This window comes from Lepisma saccharinum, chromosome 23, assembly GCF_977018435.1.
Source record: "Lepisma saccharinum chromosome 23, izLepSacc3.1, whole genome shotgun sequence".
NCBI classification, from domain to species: Eukaryota; Metazoa; Arthropoda; class Insecta; order Zygentoma; family Lepismatidae; genus Lepisma; species Lepisma saccharinum.
In genome coordinates, this window is record NC_139251.1 from 35,296,076 (window position 1) to 35,316,516 (window position 20,441).

Genomic DNA, 20,441 nt, shown 5'->3' on the forward strand with positions numbered 1-20,441 from the left:
TTTTACTTTTATTGTGCTTATTGATGTAGATTTGTTAATGATCTCTTGAGAGAGAATGCATTCAATACTCACAACTACACTAATTTGTGTATTTTTCGATATTATTCTTAGTAAAGTATATTTGAAATTAAAAGTAATCGTTTATCTTTTGTTTATAACAAAAACTCTCCCGCCAAAAAAATTTAGTGGGGGGGATTATTGAGGCCAAGATTGTTGGTGGGGGGAAATCCCCCCAGGATTTCGCACCCTCATTAGAACCCGTGGTGCAACAGCCCTTGAGGGCCAACCAACTGTAGGTCTCATTTCCACACGCTTCAGCAAAACTCTGTGGTGGAGTGCCGTATGACCCCAGATTCAAATCCTGGCCTGAGCATGGAGGTTCTTTGCGAGTGTCCCTTCATTAATATCATATCACTCATCCTCATCTTCACGATTAGCTAAAAGTGGCAGAAAAGCGAAGTGAACTAAACTAAATCAATCCCATATGCCTCAGAAGGGATGGGCTATTATCCGACAGTGGTCGGAAGTAGCACGCTACTTGTAGCGTTGCTACTGTAGCTAGCTACAAAATTTGTAGCGGTAGCTGTAGCGGCACTACATTTTTTAAATTGTAGTTGTAGCGGTAGCGAAGCTACAAAATTCCTGTAGTTGTAGCGAAAATTTCGCTACAGCTACATTTTTTTCTCAGCATTTTGAGGTAATTTTTGAATGTGGCAACGGCGTAAAAAAAAATGACAATATTGCTTACTTTTGCAAGAGACTCAAAAAGACAAAATCCATTACATGCAAATACAGATAATCTAGAATATAAATATCTTTATATCGCAGATTATAAATATCTGCGTAATTTATTTAATTAGCATCTGAATAATTTTAATATCCAGATAACTAACTGGCATATATGAATATATTCCGGCTAATAGCCATTTATTTTAGCTGTATCTCTATTTTGGGGAGAATCAGGCCGCATTTGCTACACCACAAGGAAAAAAAATGCCCTGTTTGTGCCACCCCTGGAACAAATCCTGTGGATATCGATGGCGTAAGACAGCAAAATATTGATAATTACTGTGCAAAAAAAAAACAAAAAAAAAACTTACAGTGCAAAAACGGGCGATCCATTTTCTACTAATCTGACAAAGTAATAGTGCCAGCAATCAATGGTTCAGTACGTTAACAGCATTGATCATCGTCAATGTATAGGATCACACAGGCAAGAAATTATTTTCACAAGAACGATAGTGTTTCTGGAATTACAATTATTTTGGTCATGATGTTTGTTCGCAAATTTTAAAATTACAATATGTTTAGAACACTCGGGTTTACACATCAGTTTCCTCAATATATTTTATCATATTGTAAAAAAAGTACATGTTATTGACTTTCCTGCAGAAATGACATTTTTTTTGGTTAAAATACACAGTTTTCAAATTTATGTACTTTTCCTACTTTTGCGTCCCTTTTCTGTGACTTTTTCTAACCTCATTGTTTATTTAGTTATTTTCTTATCTATGGCCGTTTTCTGCCACTTTTGACTAATTGTGAGAATGAGGAAGAATGATAAGCAGAGTGGGGAATGGAGGAGCAGGAGGATCCCATCTTCCCAACTAGGAGTCTTTCCTAGTGTTTGTTTTGAGTCCACTTTATGCACAAATCAGCTGATCGAGACTGATACGAACCACCATGTGCCCTCCGGCTGGAATTGAACCTAGGGCCCTTTGAATATCAGTGGCGGCTCGTGGTGAACCAAAGTGGAGGGGCGACAGGTCACAAATTTGCTCTACTTGTAATGTGAGTTTAATTGATTAATTTCGTATATAACAGCCAACATGATAAGAAATTGATATATTCGTCTTTACCGAATATCATGTTTTGCACGTTTGCACATATTATGATAAATTAATAATTATTTAACAGTAATGCGAAGATTACTAAAGATGAAAGAAGAAATAGAGTTCTAACAGATTTAGTTGTTTGTTTTTTAACTTAACAGAGGGGAAAATTGATAAGCACAATGACGAATATTTACGTGCATTGAACGTGAAAATTACTATATATAGTAAAAATGTTACACAAAAAACGTTTCCTGTCCAACATGACTAATTGATATATGAAATAGGGCAGCAAAGTAAATATCTCGCTGGAAAGGTGATATCTGCGTTACCAGAAGCTCAAGCTCTACAGTAAAAACTTCAAACTTGCCAGAAATCTTCTTCAGACATGCTTGTTCTAGATTCAAATTCGGTCTAGGCCGGCCTAGGTTTTTTACGTTTATTTTATTCATCCAGACTTCTGGTAGAAAAACTTCGCAACAACTTATCCACATAGCTCGTCGCAACAAACGCACAACTACAGCACACTACCGAAAAAGCTTCACTTTTCCATGGAAAACGAAGAAACAACAAGCAAAGAGATTCGAGTATTCTCTTTGCAACAAGTGTCAATGCTATCGTCATAGAAAACTATTTATTCTATGCTATCGTCTTCCCATGCAGTCATTTTATTGCCTCAGGGTTGCCAGACAATTTTGCCAAATTTTCAGAAATTCGTAGTACACAGGTTTCTGTAGCGGCTTTTGGTGAGTTTAGATGACTAGTTTCTAATTTATTTAACAGCCGGCTTGAAAAGAAATTGTGAAACTTTGTCACACTATCAGGGTTTTTTCAAAACGTGCTAATCAAAACATGTAATTAAATCTAATTTTGTGAGTAACACGAAGCTGTAGCCGACTTCCGTGGCTAGCATACAGCATTGCAAAGCCATGGATCCTGGGTTCGAATCCCGGCCTGGACATGGGTGTTCTTTGTGAGTGCCCTTCCATCATTTAATTATCGCTTATCCTCATCGTCGTGATTACCGAAAAGTAGCAGAAAGCGACGGTAAATAACAAATTTCAAGCACCTGTCTGTACTTTTTCAGTTACCGATATTTTCTTTCCTCATTGGAAATTGCATTATTTATTGTTCTATGGAATACAGAATGATTTCTTTCCACGGTTGGTAATTTTCCTTCTTGTGTTAACTTCATTGCTTCTGGCAACTCTTCATTGTTTACCGTTCTCCGGAGAGAGGGCCAGTTTCGCCTAGGGGGTTGGTTTCGGACGACAAACCCTCCGTCCTCCCAGCCCATTCCCAGCCACAGATCCCGCGCGTGTTATTCGGCCAGTTCCCTCGCCTCTTACCCCTCGCGGCCGCGCCTGAAAATGCTCTACGTCTCGTAAGGTGGGAGGACGCCGCCCCGCCAGATTTCTCTCGAAGTTCCGTATTCCCCCGTACGGTGGCGTGCAAACTTAGCAATTGTCGCGGAAGAATGAATACAGAACCGACTAACCAACGATCTATAAGCAACGGAATATTTGTAATTCAGACAATGTAAAAGATAATATATAAATGTTAAAGTATGTTTGTTCACTTGTGATTACACACGGCAGTGCGGCGTCCGTATCGTCCTTATGAGCGGCCGCCCCTGCAAGGTGACAATTACAATTTCCACTGTGTCTTCGAGGAAGCATTTCCAATAAAAAAAACTTACATAAAGCATTGCTCCACCTGTTTCTCATTTATACCATTCGAGGCATCCCCCAGCTATCCTCAAGGTTCGAGCAAATATCCGCCATCCCCCAAATATCATTCTGTTTAAGTTAAGAAGATTATATTGCTAAATATCACATTTTTATCTTATTCCCATTTTATGCAACACGTTATAGTTAATTTCGATACATGTGATATTGTTCCAATTAATTTTAAAAAGAAGTTTGTCACATAAATATTTTTCAAATGACAATAAGAACATCACGGATACGTGCAAGACCTAGTTTTTTTTTGAACTGACATGCCACTTACATAGGTACTTTATTCTCAAACACTTTATTAAAAAATATGTAACTGAAGTAACACTGCTATAAAAATTATAGAATGAAGGGAATCATGGTAATAAATAACAGAATCTATTTTTCAGTACGTACAACTATCATACTAGGGCTTCTTTTGAATACACACATAGTTGTTTAAGTTTTTAATACAGAAGCACAAAAGTAGCGAGTAGCGAACAGGAGTAGCGTAGTGAGCTACTTTCTGGTAAATGTAGTTGTAGCTGTAGCGAAGCTACATTTTGGAAGAGTAGCTGTAGTTGTAGCGAAGCTACTTATAAAATGTAGCGTTCCGATCACTGTTATCCGGCCAGTTACAGGGTGATGTGTAGTCAGTTGTCGTCGTATGTTTCCCACACACTAGTCACTCACAGTTGACCAATTTCCTCATGATGGTGGGTGACCAACGGTTCCATACACTGGCAGAAATGGCAGGAAAAAAGTTAAGCTTGCCCCCTAAGGAGACTAAAACCAAAACCCATCCATGTAGCCATCCATGACTGACACCTTAGACTGTACGGTCATAGTGCGAGACTGCCATATCATATGATATGTTGATTAAAATGGATTATTGCCCTTCTGAAGTTGTAAATTTCACACCAAAGTGAAAAATGGCACATCAGTGTGGCCTCTCTAGAACCATGATGAAATTCCCAGTTTTCAAGGTAAGCTTTCCAAAAATTTAAGGGTATGATCCGATGTTTTCTACATTTCAACCTTAAGTATTTTAACCTCCCCCCCTCCCCCACACAAATATATTAACAATATACAGGGTCTGTGTGCGTATGGTTCCAATGTATCCAAGAATATTAGTTCAATTCAATTAAACGGTATATATATTTAAAATACTTAAGGTAAGGAATTTCCATTTGTCATTTCACTTATTTAGACTCGAAATGCATGTACAAACACAAGTCACAAATCTTACTAATCTACGAAAAATTGTTAAATGTATAAGAATTGGAATTCAAACTCAAATTTATCTCAAGATATCTTATCTTGCAATAATCTTCCGTATGTAAGCTAGATTGTTCTGCAAAGGACACTAACAAAGTAAAGGATTGAGAGAATTCTCTTTCATTTTCCACGCAGCTTTCTTTTCCTTCTTCGATAAAAATTAAAGCTAAAGTAAGTTGTAATTTTTTCACGTCTATGTAGAAAAATTCACGCATAATTCCCGGAATTCCCGGTGAGTAGCCACCCTGCACATGTCACTTTGGAACCAAACAGTGGCACATTCTGAAAATTTGACCTAGTTCACCACAATAATTCTTATTTATTGTAGATAATTATTATATATTAATTCTATATAATAGAAATAATACACCAATACAGGTACACAAGTAAAACAAAAACCGATGTCCTACAACTTCAAATTTTCAGGCAATTTCTAAATACTATATCAAAAACATGGGAGTATACGTCTCTGCAATCAACAGCAACATTTCACACCATAGCAGCATGACATGCTGCACAAGGTTGAATTCGATTCGTGAAATCCTTAAGCGACATTCAACACATGCCACTGTGAAGTGAAATTTACATAAAACTAACAAGTCTTCAACTAATCCTCTTAAAATCTTAAATTAAGAAGTTATCACACCTTAACAAGAATCATAAAAATAACAGTTAATATACCAGGCTGTCCCAGAAGCCCTGCACCGCCAGCACACTGAGCTCCACAGGTGAAGTTTGCGAGGGTAGGTGGTACCACCGGTGAAAGGCTGTTGGCAGGCATAGAGGACAGGTTTGTTGGATCAAGTGAAGGCATGCACTGCATGTGTAGCGAGGGGTCCCATGAGGTTAAAGTGGGCACAATGAGTGAGGATCAAATTTCACTTCATGCAGTGCAACATTTTTTATGGAAAAAAGGACTAACAGCAAAAGTGGCAGCGGAGGAAATTTGTCGTGTGGAGAATGAAGAAGTGGTGCATCAATCGACAGCTTCCCTTTGGTTTAAAAAATTCGCTTCAGGTGATCTACGCCTCGCGGACAAGCCCCGCATGGGACGACCTCCTATAGACATTAACGAGTCTCTGAAGGATGCTGTGAATGCTACATCACAATCCAGTACACATGGGTTAGCAAGAGTGGTTGGAGCATCCAAATCGACAGTAAACAGTCGCTTGCATGACATGGATTACACCAATAAACAGCCCCGACAAAGTCCGTAAGAGCTGACAGAGGTGCAGGCTCAGCGCAGAGTTGCAATTTGCCAGACTTTGCTACAAAACCTGCGCGATCTTCGTTTTTCGAGGATAATTGTGACAGAACACGAGAAGTGGGTGTTTCTGAAAAAACCCTGATATACGTAAACAGTGGGTGAAAAAGAGGACAGCGGCCATGTGAAACAGGACAGATTTGGGTAAAAGCTCATGCTGTGTGTGTGATGGAATATTGACGGGATTGTCCATTATGACTTTGTTCCAGAAGGTCATGATGTAACAGGTGAACTGTATTCTGAGCAATTACGCCGGGTGTATGCCATTCTTAATGAGAGAGGAAGAAGTTACTACTGAAAATTGACAATGCTCCAAGTCACCAGTCTCGATGAGTGACCAACACCCTGGCTGAGCTCGACGTGTTTGAGTTGTTACCTCATCCTGTCTCTAGTCTGGACGTTGCACCATCGGATTACGGTGTGTCTCGCTCTCTCTCACATTTCCTGTGTGGTCGGCAGTTCAATTCATATGATGAGGTAAATTCTGCCTGTCCTGAGTTTTTCAATTCTAAACCTGCCACCTGGTATCGCCATCAGATTGAACTGTTGTTGCAGAGATGGGTGAAGGTAATCAAACATGGAGGTCTGTACTTTGCTGAATAAAGTCTGTCTTTTGTTTCTGATATTGTGTGTTTCATTTTTCCCCTTATATGGTGCAGGACTTCTGGGACAGCCTGGTAAAAGTACTTAGCAATCACCCAGCTTTGATGTGTAGAAAGGTGATCTCTTCACATTGCTATCTAAAATTATATACAGGGAAACATCCTGCCGAAACAAAGAGCCAATAAACTTACGATTAAAAATGTGATTTCCCTCTTGTAATGTCATGAATTCTTCATGAAATTTTGGCGATTTATATTGTATCAGCAATATATATAGTGTTTGCGATGTACAGCGTGTTCCCTTCAAACCTCCCACATTTCAATTCATCATTGCTAAAAGGTTATGAAACATAATTGAATGCGAGTGGTACTAGATGAGAGAGAAACTTAAAATAATTTTATTGCATTACCTCAAAGTTCACCATTCTCTCACTATGCAGCGCCACAATCGCATAAAGCACAACGGAGACTTCGCAGCAGCTTGAACAATCTATATTCAGGTATGCAGAGACCAAATCAATCATTACAGTGCAAATAAATTACCGGAGAGAATATGGAGATGAAGCACCAGATGGGAAAACCATTAAGGCATGGGGTGCGAAGTTTTTGGCGACTGGAAGTGTTAATAAACAATCCAGAGGTTCTCAGATTGAATATTATTTGAGCTACAAATGGTGCACATATAGAGGTGTATTAGAGTTCAATATAGAGGTGTATTAGAGTTCAGTATAGAGGTGTATTGGTGTTTAGTGCTACATGCAATAAAATCCTTTTGAGTTTCTCTTTCGTCTAGTACCACTCACATTCCATTGTGTTTCATAACCTTTTAGCAATGATCAATTGAAATGTGGGACGTTTCAATGGAACACCCTATATATCATGTTAGCGATATATTATCACGATATTTGGCGATATATATTGTGGAGATGATATATCACTGATATCACAACATGGAAAAATTTCATTGACGATATATATATCAAATTTCCGATATTGTCCATCTCTATTCAGAATCCATTTTAAATTGTAGGTCCAGCTCTGATTTGCCTATCTGGGCATGAAGAGGACTCAGAATAAACCAGGTTTCCATGCTGTAATTTCCAGTTTAATTTCATTCAGATCACTTCAAGGGAACGAGTGCTAAATGCTTTCAGGAATAACCATTTGGGAGCAAAGTTACACAGAATTTTCAGTCTTAGGGACCTCCAATCTGTAGAAAAGCATTCCCTGCTCATGTGCAACCAGCAGATAGGCGATGCATGTTGCTTGTTACTTTGGGGTAAGAGCTCACTTAGATTTAAGAAACATTTTCTGGTTTTGTGAAAATAAAAAAAAAAAAAATAAAAAAATTATCAGCACTACTTTGGTGACAATTGGGGAGTAGAAAAGAACTAGCAGTCTTACTTCCAGAAAGAGAGATAACAGTAGTAATGAAGTTTGATTCACAGACGTGTCACCCAATGAAACACCACTTGGCAGACATTGGCCCTCAAAGGACTCTTGCATCAGATTTTAGTTTTAATAAGTGTTTATTTATTATTCAATTAAATAATTACGTTGATACATAAGAAATCCACCAGCAAATTCATTGAATTGTCGTTTTAAGTCCACTTTATGTACAGATCGGCTAACGGGACTAGACCTACAGTTTAAAGTGAGATTCGAATCACTATGCAATGTTCTCACTGGGAACCCTTGATTACAAGACGATGTTACCACCGTGCAATTGGTGAGGCTCCAAATTCCTTTCAATGAATTCTGATTTGTACATTTTTAAATGTGCAACTATCTTTTTGCCTTATGATCTTGATGCTACAAATGTGCATCTTTTTCTAGAAATCTGTAGAATAAAAAAGTTGCACCATAGAAATGCGTAGAATAAAAAAGTTGCACCATAGAAATGTGTAGAATAAAAAAGTTGCACCAAATAATGAATATTATTTATGAATAAATCAAAACTCAAGAAAATGAACACTCATTTGACAAATACCAAAAATTCTATAAATTCCTTTGCATGAACCGTGATCTAGATGTTTCTCTCAATATTACCACCCATTTCGAATCAGTCTACTCATATCTTGCTAACCAATCACAAAACAGTATTTTGGAAGCATGGTACAAGTAATAGCAATGCAACTTTATTGGAAACGGATGTGTACATACTTACGTAGAAAACCTACAGTGTACAAAACTCAGTCAAGTTTTGCAAGTACTACTCCTGGATTGAAAATGTTCATTCCAATTAACATTCAAAATTGTTGAACAATCTATTTTTACATATTCTGCACTAAGTGACACCTTGAAATCAATACCGATACAAAAAATATGTGTGTAATCAAAACTAGTTTATATGCTTGGATAGGGAGGACATAATATTATTGTTCATATCTACTTAGTCTTCCTAAAAAGAAAACAAAAAAAACAAACAAACTGCAAAACAAAATCAGTCTACTCAAAAAAATAATTTTTTTCTCAGGTGGCATATGAAAATATCAGATTTGACCATTTTGGTGACATTTTACATGTACAGGGAGTCTATAAAGTCATGCAGGAAACTAAAACTAACTTTTTAACTGTTACGTTTAAGAATACAAAATTTTTGGGTGAGAAGAAGGGAAGTTTAAAATTTTGTTCTAGCCACACTGCTCAATGACGCTTGCACTGGTAATCACGTGACTTAAGATGGTGTCCATCCAGGAAAAGGCACAGTGTGTGCTGTGGTTTGCGGAGTTAAAATCTTACGTTTCAGTGAGGAGAAAGTTCCAAACAACGTATGGGAAACCACCCCCCAGCAGACACAAGTATCAAGAGATGGTATGAAAAGTTCAAGGCAACGGGAAGTGTGTCAGATTTGCCACGCAGTGGAAGGCCAGGAACGAGTGACGATGTGATTCAGACAGCGCAGGACACAGTGGGCCAGAGTCCAATGAAATCGCTTAAATGAATACCCTTGGAACTGGGAATACCGAAGTCAACGTTACACAAGATCATACGCAAGAAGGTGAAGGCCGGGCACTAAAAGTTAAAATTTGTACACGAGCTGATAAACGAAGACTGTGATATGAGAATGGAATTTTGTGAATCAATGCTTAACCATTTACAAGGTGACGGTGACCTTCTGTCTCAGATTCTGTTCTCAGATGATGCCATGTTTCATGTGTTGGGAAAAGTGAACAGGCACAACTGCCGAATTTGAGGGGTTAAAAATCCACATGAGTTTGAGGTGCAAATGCAGGGTAGTCCCAAAGTCAATGTGTGGTTTCAATGGACCACATCATTGGTCCATTTTTCTTCGAGGAAGACATGGTAAATGGCAACAACTATCTGAACATGCTACAGACATTCCTTGTGCCAGAACTTAATAGGTTAGGCATCATCAATGAGGTCAACGTGCAACAAGATGGGGCACCACCGCATTATGCCCTTGAAGTTCGGCAGTTTCTTAACGAACCATTTCAGGAGAGATGGATTGACCGAAGAGGACCCACAGCTTGGCCTGCAACATCACCAGACTTGACACCTTGCGATTACTGGCTGTGGGGACATGTAAAGCCTGAGGTATATTCACAGAAACCAGCTAATTTGGACGACCTGAAGGACAAAATAAGTGATGCGATTCCTAGACGAGCACCGTCAGTGTGCAATTCTCAGTTTCGCAAAAAGATTGCAACAGTGTTTGGATGTGAATGGTGCACAATTGGAGGTTTGGATGAACCTTAACAAGCAGAAAAAAACTTTGAACCTTGCTGTAAGTACAGACATTTTTTTGTTAATAAAATTAATAGTTTTTAGTTAGAGAGTTTTAGTTTCCTGCAGGACTTTTATGGACTACCTGTATTTTAAAATTCTGTGTTGTGAGCAAGCTTTCATCATTATTTTTATTTAAAGGTGTTTTCTAGTTGAATTATCACTCTCTTTGAATTCCCTACACTTAGAAAACTAAGTAAACTAAGTATGAAATGAGCAAATGTCATGACTGAATGACATGCTAATGTCACGAGCCGATATTAATGCTAAATCAGCAAACACCAGCCAACTCCCCGGTGATGAGAGGTTGCAGGGACAGTCGGAAGTTTCTGGCCAAGAGAGTCGGAAGCGAGTAGCCTTAGTGTGTGTACCATAGAGTGGGCCTGATAACTTCAGACTGCCCCGACAACCTCTTGTCACCTGGGAGTTGGTTGGTGTTTGCTGATTTAGCATTTAATGTCTACTCATGACACTAACACGTATTCACTGTCTTGTGAAGAACCCAAGATACTGCTTACCGTTATTGTTAACTAAACTCTCATTTTTGTTATTTTTTCAATACGATTGCACTACGATATCAGGTCAATGGGTGTTCTGTCAAATACATTAAAAATTAAGCTGCTTACTCAGTGTGGCATGCTGAACCTAAACACACTGAACCACTGTATGTTGGGCAATGACAATATTTACCTTTTCTTTACCTCTGCAAAGAATACCCTGTACCCGGTATGACAAAATGAAAGAAAATTCTTCGAGAAACATACAGGCTTCTGATGTGGAAATTCTGGAAGCTGCTTTCCCATATTTTCAGCACGTGCACTAGTGGTTGTTGCACCATTTGATCGACAACAGGTGGCATATGGGCCGAGTAATAATCTTTACAGTGAGTGACAAGGCAGGTGAAAAAGTACTAACTTTAATTTTATAAGTACTCCCAGTATACTTCTAAGTAGTCTATTATCTTTTCAAATGCATTCAGTGGTTATTTACTTATCGATAAACAGCATGGTAGATATTCTGCAATAGTTTTCACTAACAGTAACTATCTGCAATAAAATTCACTAACAACATCATTATCATCTTTCCAATAACTGTAAGAACTAGACTGATCAAACTAAACTTATATTAAAACAAAATGCCTTGTAAATTCTAATAACAATTCCTTAACAAGATGAAGGCTTTACTCACTCCTTTTAAATTAACATGTATATTTATAATAAGACGTAACAAAGTTACTAATATTTCTCCGCGAAAACTTACTTATAGAGGTTCTATTAATTTTGGTGGCCTCTGCCACCATCCACTTAGGAACTTGTTGCTTCGCGGATAAATATTAGTAACTTGCTTACGTCTTATTATTATCAACCGCATCTTTTATTCCCCAAACACAGATGTATATTTATGTTGAGAAGGATAAAAATAGTCAACAATCTTCGTTTAAAACCTTAGAAAGATATAAACTTTATTATTCTTTTACTATCAACATACCAATAAACAATAGAGATAGCTTTCAGGCACAAAATTGTAAAAATTTCCAGTACAATTGAAGAAACATTGCATTGTAAGAACTGAGTGTCTACATAATACAAGGGAAAAATTATATACAGTATTAATGATGCATGCACATCTAATTTCACAATATCCAGCTTATGCACTGAACACTATTGTTCTGAGAGAAAGAAAAAAAGAAACATAAAAATTCCTACAAAAGCAATTTCTTGTAATGTACAAGTGGTGTAACTAAATTACTGTACACCCCATCCCCCCTTCTTTTATTCAATTTTGCAAATCAGTGCCAACACCTTTCAGAAATAATGAACTCATAATTATTCCATACTTTCCACGGTGGAGCAAAGTGACATTTTGTAATCACACGTGATTTCACATTTCTTTTTTTTTTTTGCATACTACATATGCAAAATGTCATTTGCATGCTCCAATCGCAAGAAATGTGTTCATGCAGACTGCTTGGCTCGTTCAATGATTTCTCTCGATACAATGAGCCTCTGTATCTGGGCTGTGCCCTCGTATATCTGATAAATCTTGGCATCTCTCATCAGTTTCTCAACTGGATACTCACTGTTAAAACCATTGCCTCCGAATATCTGAAAAGAAGTCAATAATTATACTTGTCTTTCAACATATATAGAGGCATGAATATATTGAAATAACACACTATAATGTTCATTTTACATGTTTCTGAAATATGCGAGGTGCATTTTTCTACCATGTTTTATCACAAAATATGCAAAATGAACTACAAAATGCGAAATAAACCCATGAAATTTAAAGTTTATTTACCGATGCAACACACTCTGAAATCTGAATTATCCTGTGATTTATGAAAATCACGGAAAATTGATTAATTCTGCTGTGAATATTTGAGAAGCAAAAATGGACTCCTTTACACAGGAATAAACTTAATACTCTGATAACTATATAAATGTACTATTAGAGGGGAAAATGTTTATTTTGTGTAACAAGTGTAGTTTCTAAAATCAAATTTAGGGTTGTAATCACCATTTTAACAGTCATGATATTTTATAAACGGCTTTTGACCCCAAAATGTACCAAAGTCTTGATCTTTTTACTCACCACAAATATGTGGCTCTGAGTATCTAAATTGTATGTATTGAAAAATGTTCTAAAAATCTGAGGGAACTCTTCACTTAGAATGTTTATGTGCTTCCTTTTAAATTTCACTGGCTCTCCAGTGAGGAGAATTTGGTTCTCTGTTCTCCTGCTAGTGGCTATCCTGTGCCTATGCTGCAGCCTACCCCTCTTGTTGTTCTTTTTACATTGCACCCGATAAGTTTTACGCAAGGAGAAACCAGCTGAAAGGTGACAAGAAAATCACTTTTGTATTTCTAACTACGGGTGCCTGACACAAGCTGCGAACTTCACGATACAGTTGACATTCACACAATTTATCCTACTTGAGTGTAGGATGAAGCCTTTTGACACTGCTTGAATACATGTATTACATTTCACAATGTGACAAAGAAGGGTTGACAGATTTTTTTATTTTCTGGGTTAGAATAAAGCCATATATTCATGAACACAGGTTGTGACGTGAAAGCACACCAGGAATGTGCTGGTATGGTCAAACACCATTTCGATCTCTGCTATACTGGTGGTAATGTGATCAGCACCCCACTCTGGCTGACTTTACCAGCCAGAGTTGCCCCCAGGTCCCCTTCTTAGAGGCTGGGTGAGACCCAGAGCTGTTCCAAGTACAGACATTATTGGAAAAGTTGCCACCTGAGATAATCCACCCTGGGTCTCCCATACAGAAGTCAGATTAAAAAAACAACTGAAAAGTTACTAATTCATGTCATTTACAAAAGATTAATAATTACTTGATTCCCTTCCTTATCGTCACAAGAGAAACAGAAAGAAAATATTTACAACACCTTACCTGCACAGCATCACTAGCGCACTTGTTAGCAACATCCCCAGCCAGAGCCTTGGCAATTGATGCGAAGTACGTGTTTCTCCTACCATTATCGGTCTCCCATGCTGAGCGCATCCACGCTAGTCGAGAAACCTCGACACCGATTGCCATCTCTGCCAGCATGAATGCCACGGCCTACAAGAAGAAAAGGAATCTTAGTTATATTTTCCAAACACCCTGTGTTATTGAAATCCTGGACTGTTCCCACCAAGTCAAGAATGAAAGTCCCTTCACAAATCAAATACATATTATTAGAAGCAACAAAAATCTTGGGAGATGTTAATGTACTGGAAACAATACCCTTGAAACTATTATCCCTTTTGGTGGCCGCTGCCACCATCCACTTATGCATTGGTTGCAAGATCGCAAGTGGCCAAATTAATCTTCAGCGGACGGTAGCCTCTCCTACTTGTAAGCCTCTACATACAGGAGATGTGTAGGCGAAGTTTTCAAATGTGCAGTCAGGTACAAAAAAAATCATAACATGAGAACTACTGTATTTGCTGTGGAAAGGCGATACCGCTTTAATTTTTCTTCCAATGACAGGCTGTTACAGGGAGGTGAAATTCATTCACTCCCCACCCCACCAAAAAAAAAAAAAAGAAGTAGAAAAAGAAAATTCAAATTTTACACAAATATCTTCTTGCGCAGGTCAGTATGACTACCTCAATGAACTACAAGAATGAAAAAAAACTGATATGTAGTACTGTTACCTTCTCACAAGCATACAAAGTCACATTGAAAATCGTTACTAACTTACTGAGAATATATAAAGGAAATCAGGGCAGTCATCTAATGAAATAGATTTCTGGAAAACCAGTTCCATCGTCAGCCCTATGAAAGTTGGATGAACAAAGTTTGCAGAAACTAACAATGAAATACCACTCTTTGATACCATAGAATTTCTGACTCCACACTTTGTAAAAAGAACTGCAAAAATGCAGATAATCTCCCGCTCCCGTTGGACCCCTAATTTCCGAACTGTGAAAATAAAACAGTCCTGTCTCGTAGTATGTACAATGTACATGTATCTAAAATCAAGCAAGCTTCCTTTGGCAACTCTTGAATAATCAAGTGTGTGCAGTTGAAAAGTAGAAAAATAAATCTTATACCACTTCTTCAGTAATATTACACATTTTTCTCTACAATTTTTTTTCGAAAAGCTTTTATTAAAAATAGAAAAAAAAACGGTTGTGTTTTGCGATTTGAGTATGTCATACTCTCATAAGTATACAAATAAACAAAAAAAGACAGAACTGAAATGTAGTGTGTAGTTTTGGGTTGATTAATTGATATGGTTAATTCTTACTTTGCTTCTCTGCCACTTTTAGCTTACAGCGAAGATGAGGATGAGGATGAGTGATGAAATTCTTCAAGCGACACACACAAACACCCATGCTCAGACCGGGATTCTAACCTGGGACCCCTGGCATAGTGTAGTGCACTGTGCTAACACAGAGGCTGACATGTAATTTTGGAGAAATAATGCATTAATCGCTGCCTCACACTGGTGGTTGATATATCAACCACTCCTTCATAGCTCAATACATGCGGTGTCCGTAGATGGTTAATAGAACCATTGATAAATAGTTTCGCTGGTAAAATAAGTACTTGTTTCCAGTATAATTTTCCTACTGTATTATTTACAATTGACAAACTTTTTTTTTATGTACATCCAACTATTTACACGTATGCATTCAAACATAGAATAAAAAAATAGAATATTAGAAGGATCAAAATATATTCATGCTAAATCAGAATGCCATATTAGCACATTTAATACTTGTCAGCCATTAGAAAAAGCTGTTCCAAAGAAACAGAACAGAAAATTAAACACACGGATTTTTTTCAAACTTTTTTTCTCTAACGGAAATCATAGTGCTTACAAATTCTGTTTGACTCACCTGGTGATTGGCAATATGAGTACCAAAAGTCTTTCTCTCGATGGAGTATTTTGCAGCTTCATCCATTGCTCTTTGTGCAAGACCTGTTGCTCCTGCTGCCACCTACAAAGAGAGAAACAAAAAACCTATGATTTTGTCACACAGTCTGGTGAATTATTTTCCTGTAGTTTACGGTTATTACAAGCATAAGAAAACAGTTTTTCTTTGTGACGTTTCAGGAGAACACAACACAGAAAGAAAAAAAAAAAAAAAAAAAAAAAAAAAAAAAAAAAAAATCTAAAAATCTGAAATAAAAATAAAACAGACTGCTTTTTTCACAGTTAAGTTGCTATATTACAACAATGTAACATTGACAACATCCATTATATAACAGATTATTTTTGTTTAAAAAATTACTAACCATTGTTATAACTGTATCTTTAATCAAAATGAAAATAAATGTCTGATGAAAGGAGCGTGTGTTCTCCTGAAACGTCACAAAGAAAAACTGTTTTCTTATGCTTGTAATAACCGTAAACTACAGGAAAATAATTCTATAATGCAAGCAATGCGTACATACAAGAAAAACAGTCTGGTGAATATTCATATTCATTAACCAGACTTCAGTTTTTGCAATATTACATTTAGCCCATTAACTTACCGATAATTTTTAAAAGATTGCCTAAAATTTAAAATTATTTTCATTACTAACCCAAACATATTTGCATTATCAAAATATAAAATACCATATTTGCCAGTGTATAAGATGCACCGGGGTATAAGACTCAACCCCTTTTTCAAACACAATTTTGAGCAAAAATGAATTTATAATTAATTTGCAGTATTTCATATACAAAGTAATATGTAGGTCTACTCTCAGCAAATAACTTACCTAATCTAAGATTTTAATTTTCTTCATCACACGGTGCAAGGAAATTGCCTAGAAAACTTCCAGAAATGAATGCAACCAAAAACACAATATTGGTGTATTCAGGCCTATTTTTTAATGAAAAAAAGTGCATCTTATATGCTGGCAAGTACAGTGCATGTTCAGTACTTAGTGGTGTCTGCATTTAGTTTTTTTTTTTAAATGGACAGTTTGGAAAGGTGATAGTGAAATAAAAGAATGACTGAAGATTCTTTGTCCGTGAAACCCCCCATTCATTAAGCCCCCTCGGCGAAAGAGGCATTCTCCCTCTCCTACTCTTCCTCTCTGGGGAGAAGGGGAGGGGCAGAATGTGTTACAGCGAGAATTGTCTTGCTTCGGGTGTTTTTATTCAACGGAAGCTGAGGTGAAAACTGGAAAGAATATTGGAAAGAGCAGTCAGAGTAGAGAAAATATCTCAAAGTGCATAAGTTTATGAAGAAAGAAGCTGAAAGGGGTCATGTGTTGAATGTTAAACACGTACAAAAGCATGTTTCCGCATCTACTGGTGTGTCAGTAATGTTGAAACAAAAATGATCGCAACAAAGTAACTGCGAAGGGATTAGTAACGCCTAACAAACTACGCAGAAGAAATAAATTTAAAGTGGTGTAGACCAATTTGACAAATATGTTATTCGTAGAATAATTGTCCCGGGTTCGAATCCTGGCCTGGGCATGGATGTTTGTGAGTGTCTATTCATCAATTTCATCATATCATCACTCATCCCCATCTTCGCAAATTAGCCAAAAGTGCACAAAAAGTGAAGTAAAATAAAGCAAGTCTATCAATCAATCGTAGAACAATTGACGAATTTCACAATCATCCTACTTTAGATTTGTAAGTATTTTTTTTTTAATGAGACAACAGCATATAGCCTTTGCCAGTTTCATGTTTAGTAAAATTTTAACTTTGGCGAATTGCAACACTGCTCCTGCAGACAACAAACATTTCCTGCTTTGAGCATGCCAGAGCTCAGGTTAACCCATCCGCATACCATTTAAATGCCAATTTTTTTGCCATGAAATACCATTTAAATTTGGCTATCTCCCGTGGAGGTTGCACAGCAAGACGTCAAATATTGTTTAAACTATCCAAGCAATTTATGTGAAAATTTTATATATTAAAGTGGAAGTATAGTAATAAGTATGCACATATGCAGTTTACTTGAAAGATAATTAGAAACTCACCTAATAAATTTGATCACACACATCTTTGCATTCCATTTCCATTCCTCAACCTTTTATATTATTCCTGCCACAGCCACCTCTTGCTCACTTTCACTACATTCTTCAATTTCACTAACACAAAATGAACCCCCGTGTTCATCTCCACTTCCAAAATCTAAATTTTCCTCTTCATCGCTATCGAAAAGCAACTTTTCAATCACAGAATCTTCTACAACATTCTTATGCAACATGTTTGCAAGACGTGAAATTACTGAACAAAACACACTTGAAATGGTATGAAAAACTTAGCAGCACAAACATACACATCATAGATTTGAAAGATCATACAACCTCTGCCATCTATTGAATGAAAAAGGAACTATGTGATGAAAATCGGGAACCCGCCGATTCGACGACTAGGTACGGGAAGTGAACGTCCAGTCAGGCAGTCGATTCGACGACTAGGTAAGCGGATGGGTTAAACCGAATGCGCTGTACAAGAGCACATCAATGATCAAAATAGCCCAACAATATGGGTACCTGCAGGATTTGTACTAAGCAAGGTAAATTAAAAAAAATATTTTTTTAGTCACCTGCATTACAATATTAATGCAAAATATATAAATCAGCTACAAAAAAAATCATATTAATTTTGTAAGTCTTTCGTTTATAAGTCTGATAACTTTGGTACATTTCGTTTTCTGCACACTGCAGAAAACATAGCCCAGGGCCCAACTGCATTAAAAAAATGAAAAAGTTTCATATGATACATTTAAATTGTTGATTCTATGTAGAGATGTAATCTATGTAAATGTAAATTATGGCTTTCAATGTAATCCAACTTCAAGCAATAAGATGATGATGATGATGATGATGATAATGATAACTTATAATCAAGGAAATATTAAAGCTATTTCATTTTCAACTTTCTTTCTCACAAACAATAATAATCAAGTAATAACAAAACAACAACAATAATAATAATAATAATAATAAAACATTTTGTACTTCATCACCCCCTTATTTTATCCTGTTACTGATTTGCATAATAAAAATAATGAAGAACACATGCATGTTTTCTTACTGGCAGTTTCTAAGCTGAAATGAACAGATCAGAGAACATCAATTGCTATGTCTAGGTACGGTGGTGCAAGGGCGCCGACTTTCCAAAATTTCTGTGGGTGCATATCAATGGGGGATAGATCTGTAATTATCAAGTATTGTATACTTTAAACAACTTACATGCACAATGATTGCAAGAGGCAATGATATTATCAACACGTTACTAAAAGAAAATACCACATTCATACAAATTAAAATGAAAAAATCTGCATAAATGCAAACAATTTTAATTGTATTGCAGAATGAATTATTCAAGGATTTTGTTGTGAACAGAAACTACAAAATGACTAACTTTATGTACCAAATAATAATAATCATGACAGTTAACTTTCAATATAAAACACATTCCTTCTTACGTCATTTACACTTCTGAATTTGTTTGCAATTTTGGTAGTGTCAATATTTTTAGTCATTTCTTTATGAAAATGCAAAATTGCCAAATCATTCAATATTATTTGGGTCATTGTTGACCGCAAAATCGTTTTCAATCGTCTAAGTGCTGAAAATGACCGCTCAGAGGTACAAGAAGTAACAGGTATAGTTAAAATCACCCGTAAAAACTTCACAAATTCTGTGATCATTTCAGGCATGGGACCACTGTTTTCTCTACTTGAAATATTTGTAATGTCTGACAAGTTGGCCACTTTTTCTTTGTTCATTCTGCACACATCTAGAAACATGTCCGTGTCCAATGTTAGATTGTCTTTATCAAAGTCTGTCCCATCTCAATGTTTTAATTGCTTATTATTTTTTGATAATGGCAAGTGAGAAATATTTATTTTATTTTGTTTTTATCAAACTAAAAATCTTGTGGGTGCGGCGCACCCACAAGATTATTTATGTGGGTGCTCGAGCCCCGGAGCACCCACGTAGTCGGCGCGCATGCGGTGGTGCACTTTTACTAGTGAAAAGAAAGAAAAAATACTATACATAAACTAAATACAACATAGTACACATGTTCTCAAACATACCTTTTCACAGGTCATGAGGAAAATAGCTACTGGCATTTTTATCTTAAAAGTAAGAACTTGCATTAAAATGTACTAACAGTCAGAAGTATTGTTAATAATAATACTTACAGGAGGACGCGTCTTATCAAATGCTCCCATCGCAATTTTGAAGCCTGATCCTTCTCCCAACAAAACATTCTCCTTTGGAACTCTGACATCCTCGAAGGTAACTCCACGAGTGTCAGAACAGCGCTGGCCCATGTTGATTTCCTGTATAGATAAAGTGGTAAATGTAATTTTATGTAGCTTTACAGCTTATGCACCAATATCTACAAATAATTTAGACGTAAGGGCTACTGTATGCACATGCATTCCTGTGTTATTTCAAGCATAGTTATAATTATAATGTTACTCAAATTCAGTTGTAATACATGTACAATGTATACTGCTACTAGTTTTATTTCCACACCCACTAGTATATTAAGGGACCGTTCCGAAAATC

The 20,441-nt window shown here is 36.8% G+C and overlaps 1 protein-coding gene across 5 annotated transcripts in view; it reads right to left on the reverse strand.

Moving 5' to 3' along the window:
- Positions 1 to 12,324: 12,324 nt before the first annotated feature.
- Positions 12,325 to 20,441, reverse strand: part of Mcad (Medium-chain acyl-CoA dehydrogenase) — a 39,378-nt gene continuing 31,261 nt past the window's right edge. For all 5 annotated transcript variants that reach the window (XM_083110066.1, XM_083110065.1, XM_083110067.1 and 2 more), the window contains exons 8-11: positions 20,069 to 20,209; positions 15,797 to 15,898; positions 13,857 to 14,027; positions 12,325 to 12,543 (exon numbers count right to left, since the gene is read on the reverse strand). In XM_083110066.1, coding sequence (XP_082966192.1) covers positions 12,394 to 12,543; positions 13,857 to 14,027; positions 15,797 to 15,898; positions 20,069 to 20,209 — 564 coding nt within the window. In that variant the 3' untranslated portion in view covers positions 12,325 to 12,393. The remainder of the gene's footprint in view (positions 12,544 to 13,856; positions 14,028 to 15,796; positions 15,899 to 20,068; positions 20,210 to 20,441) is intronic.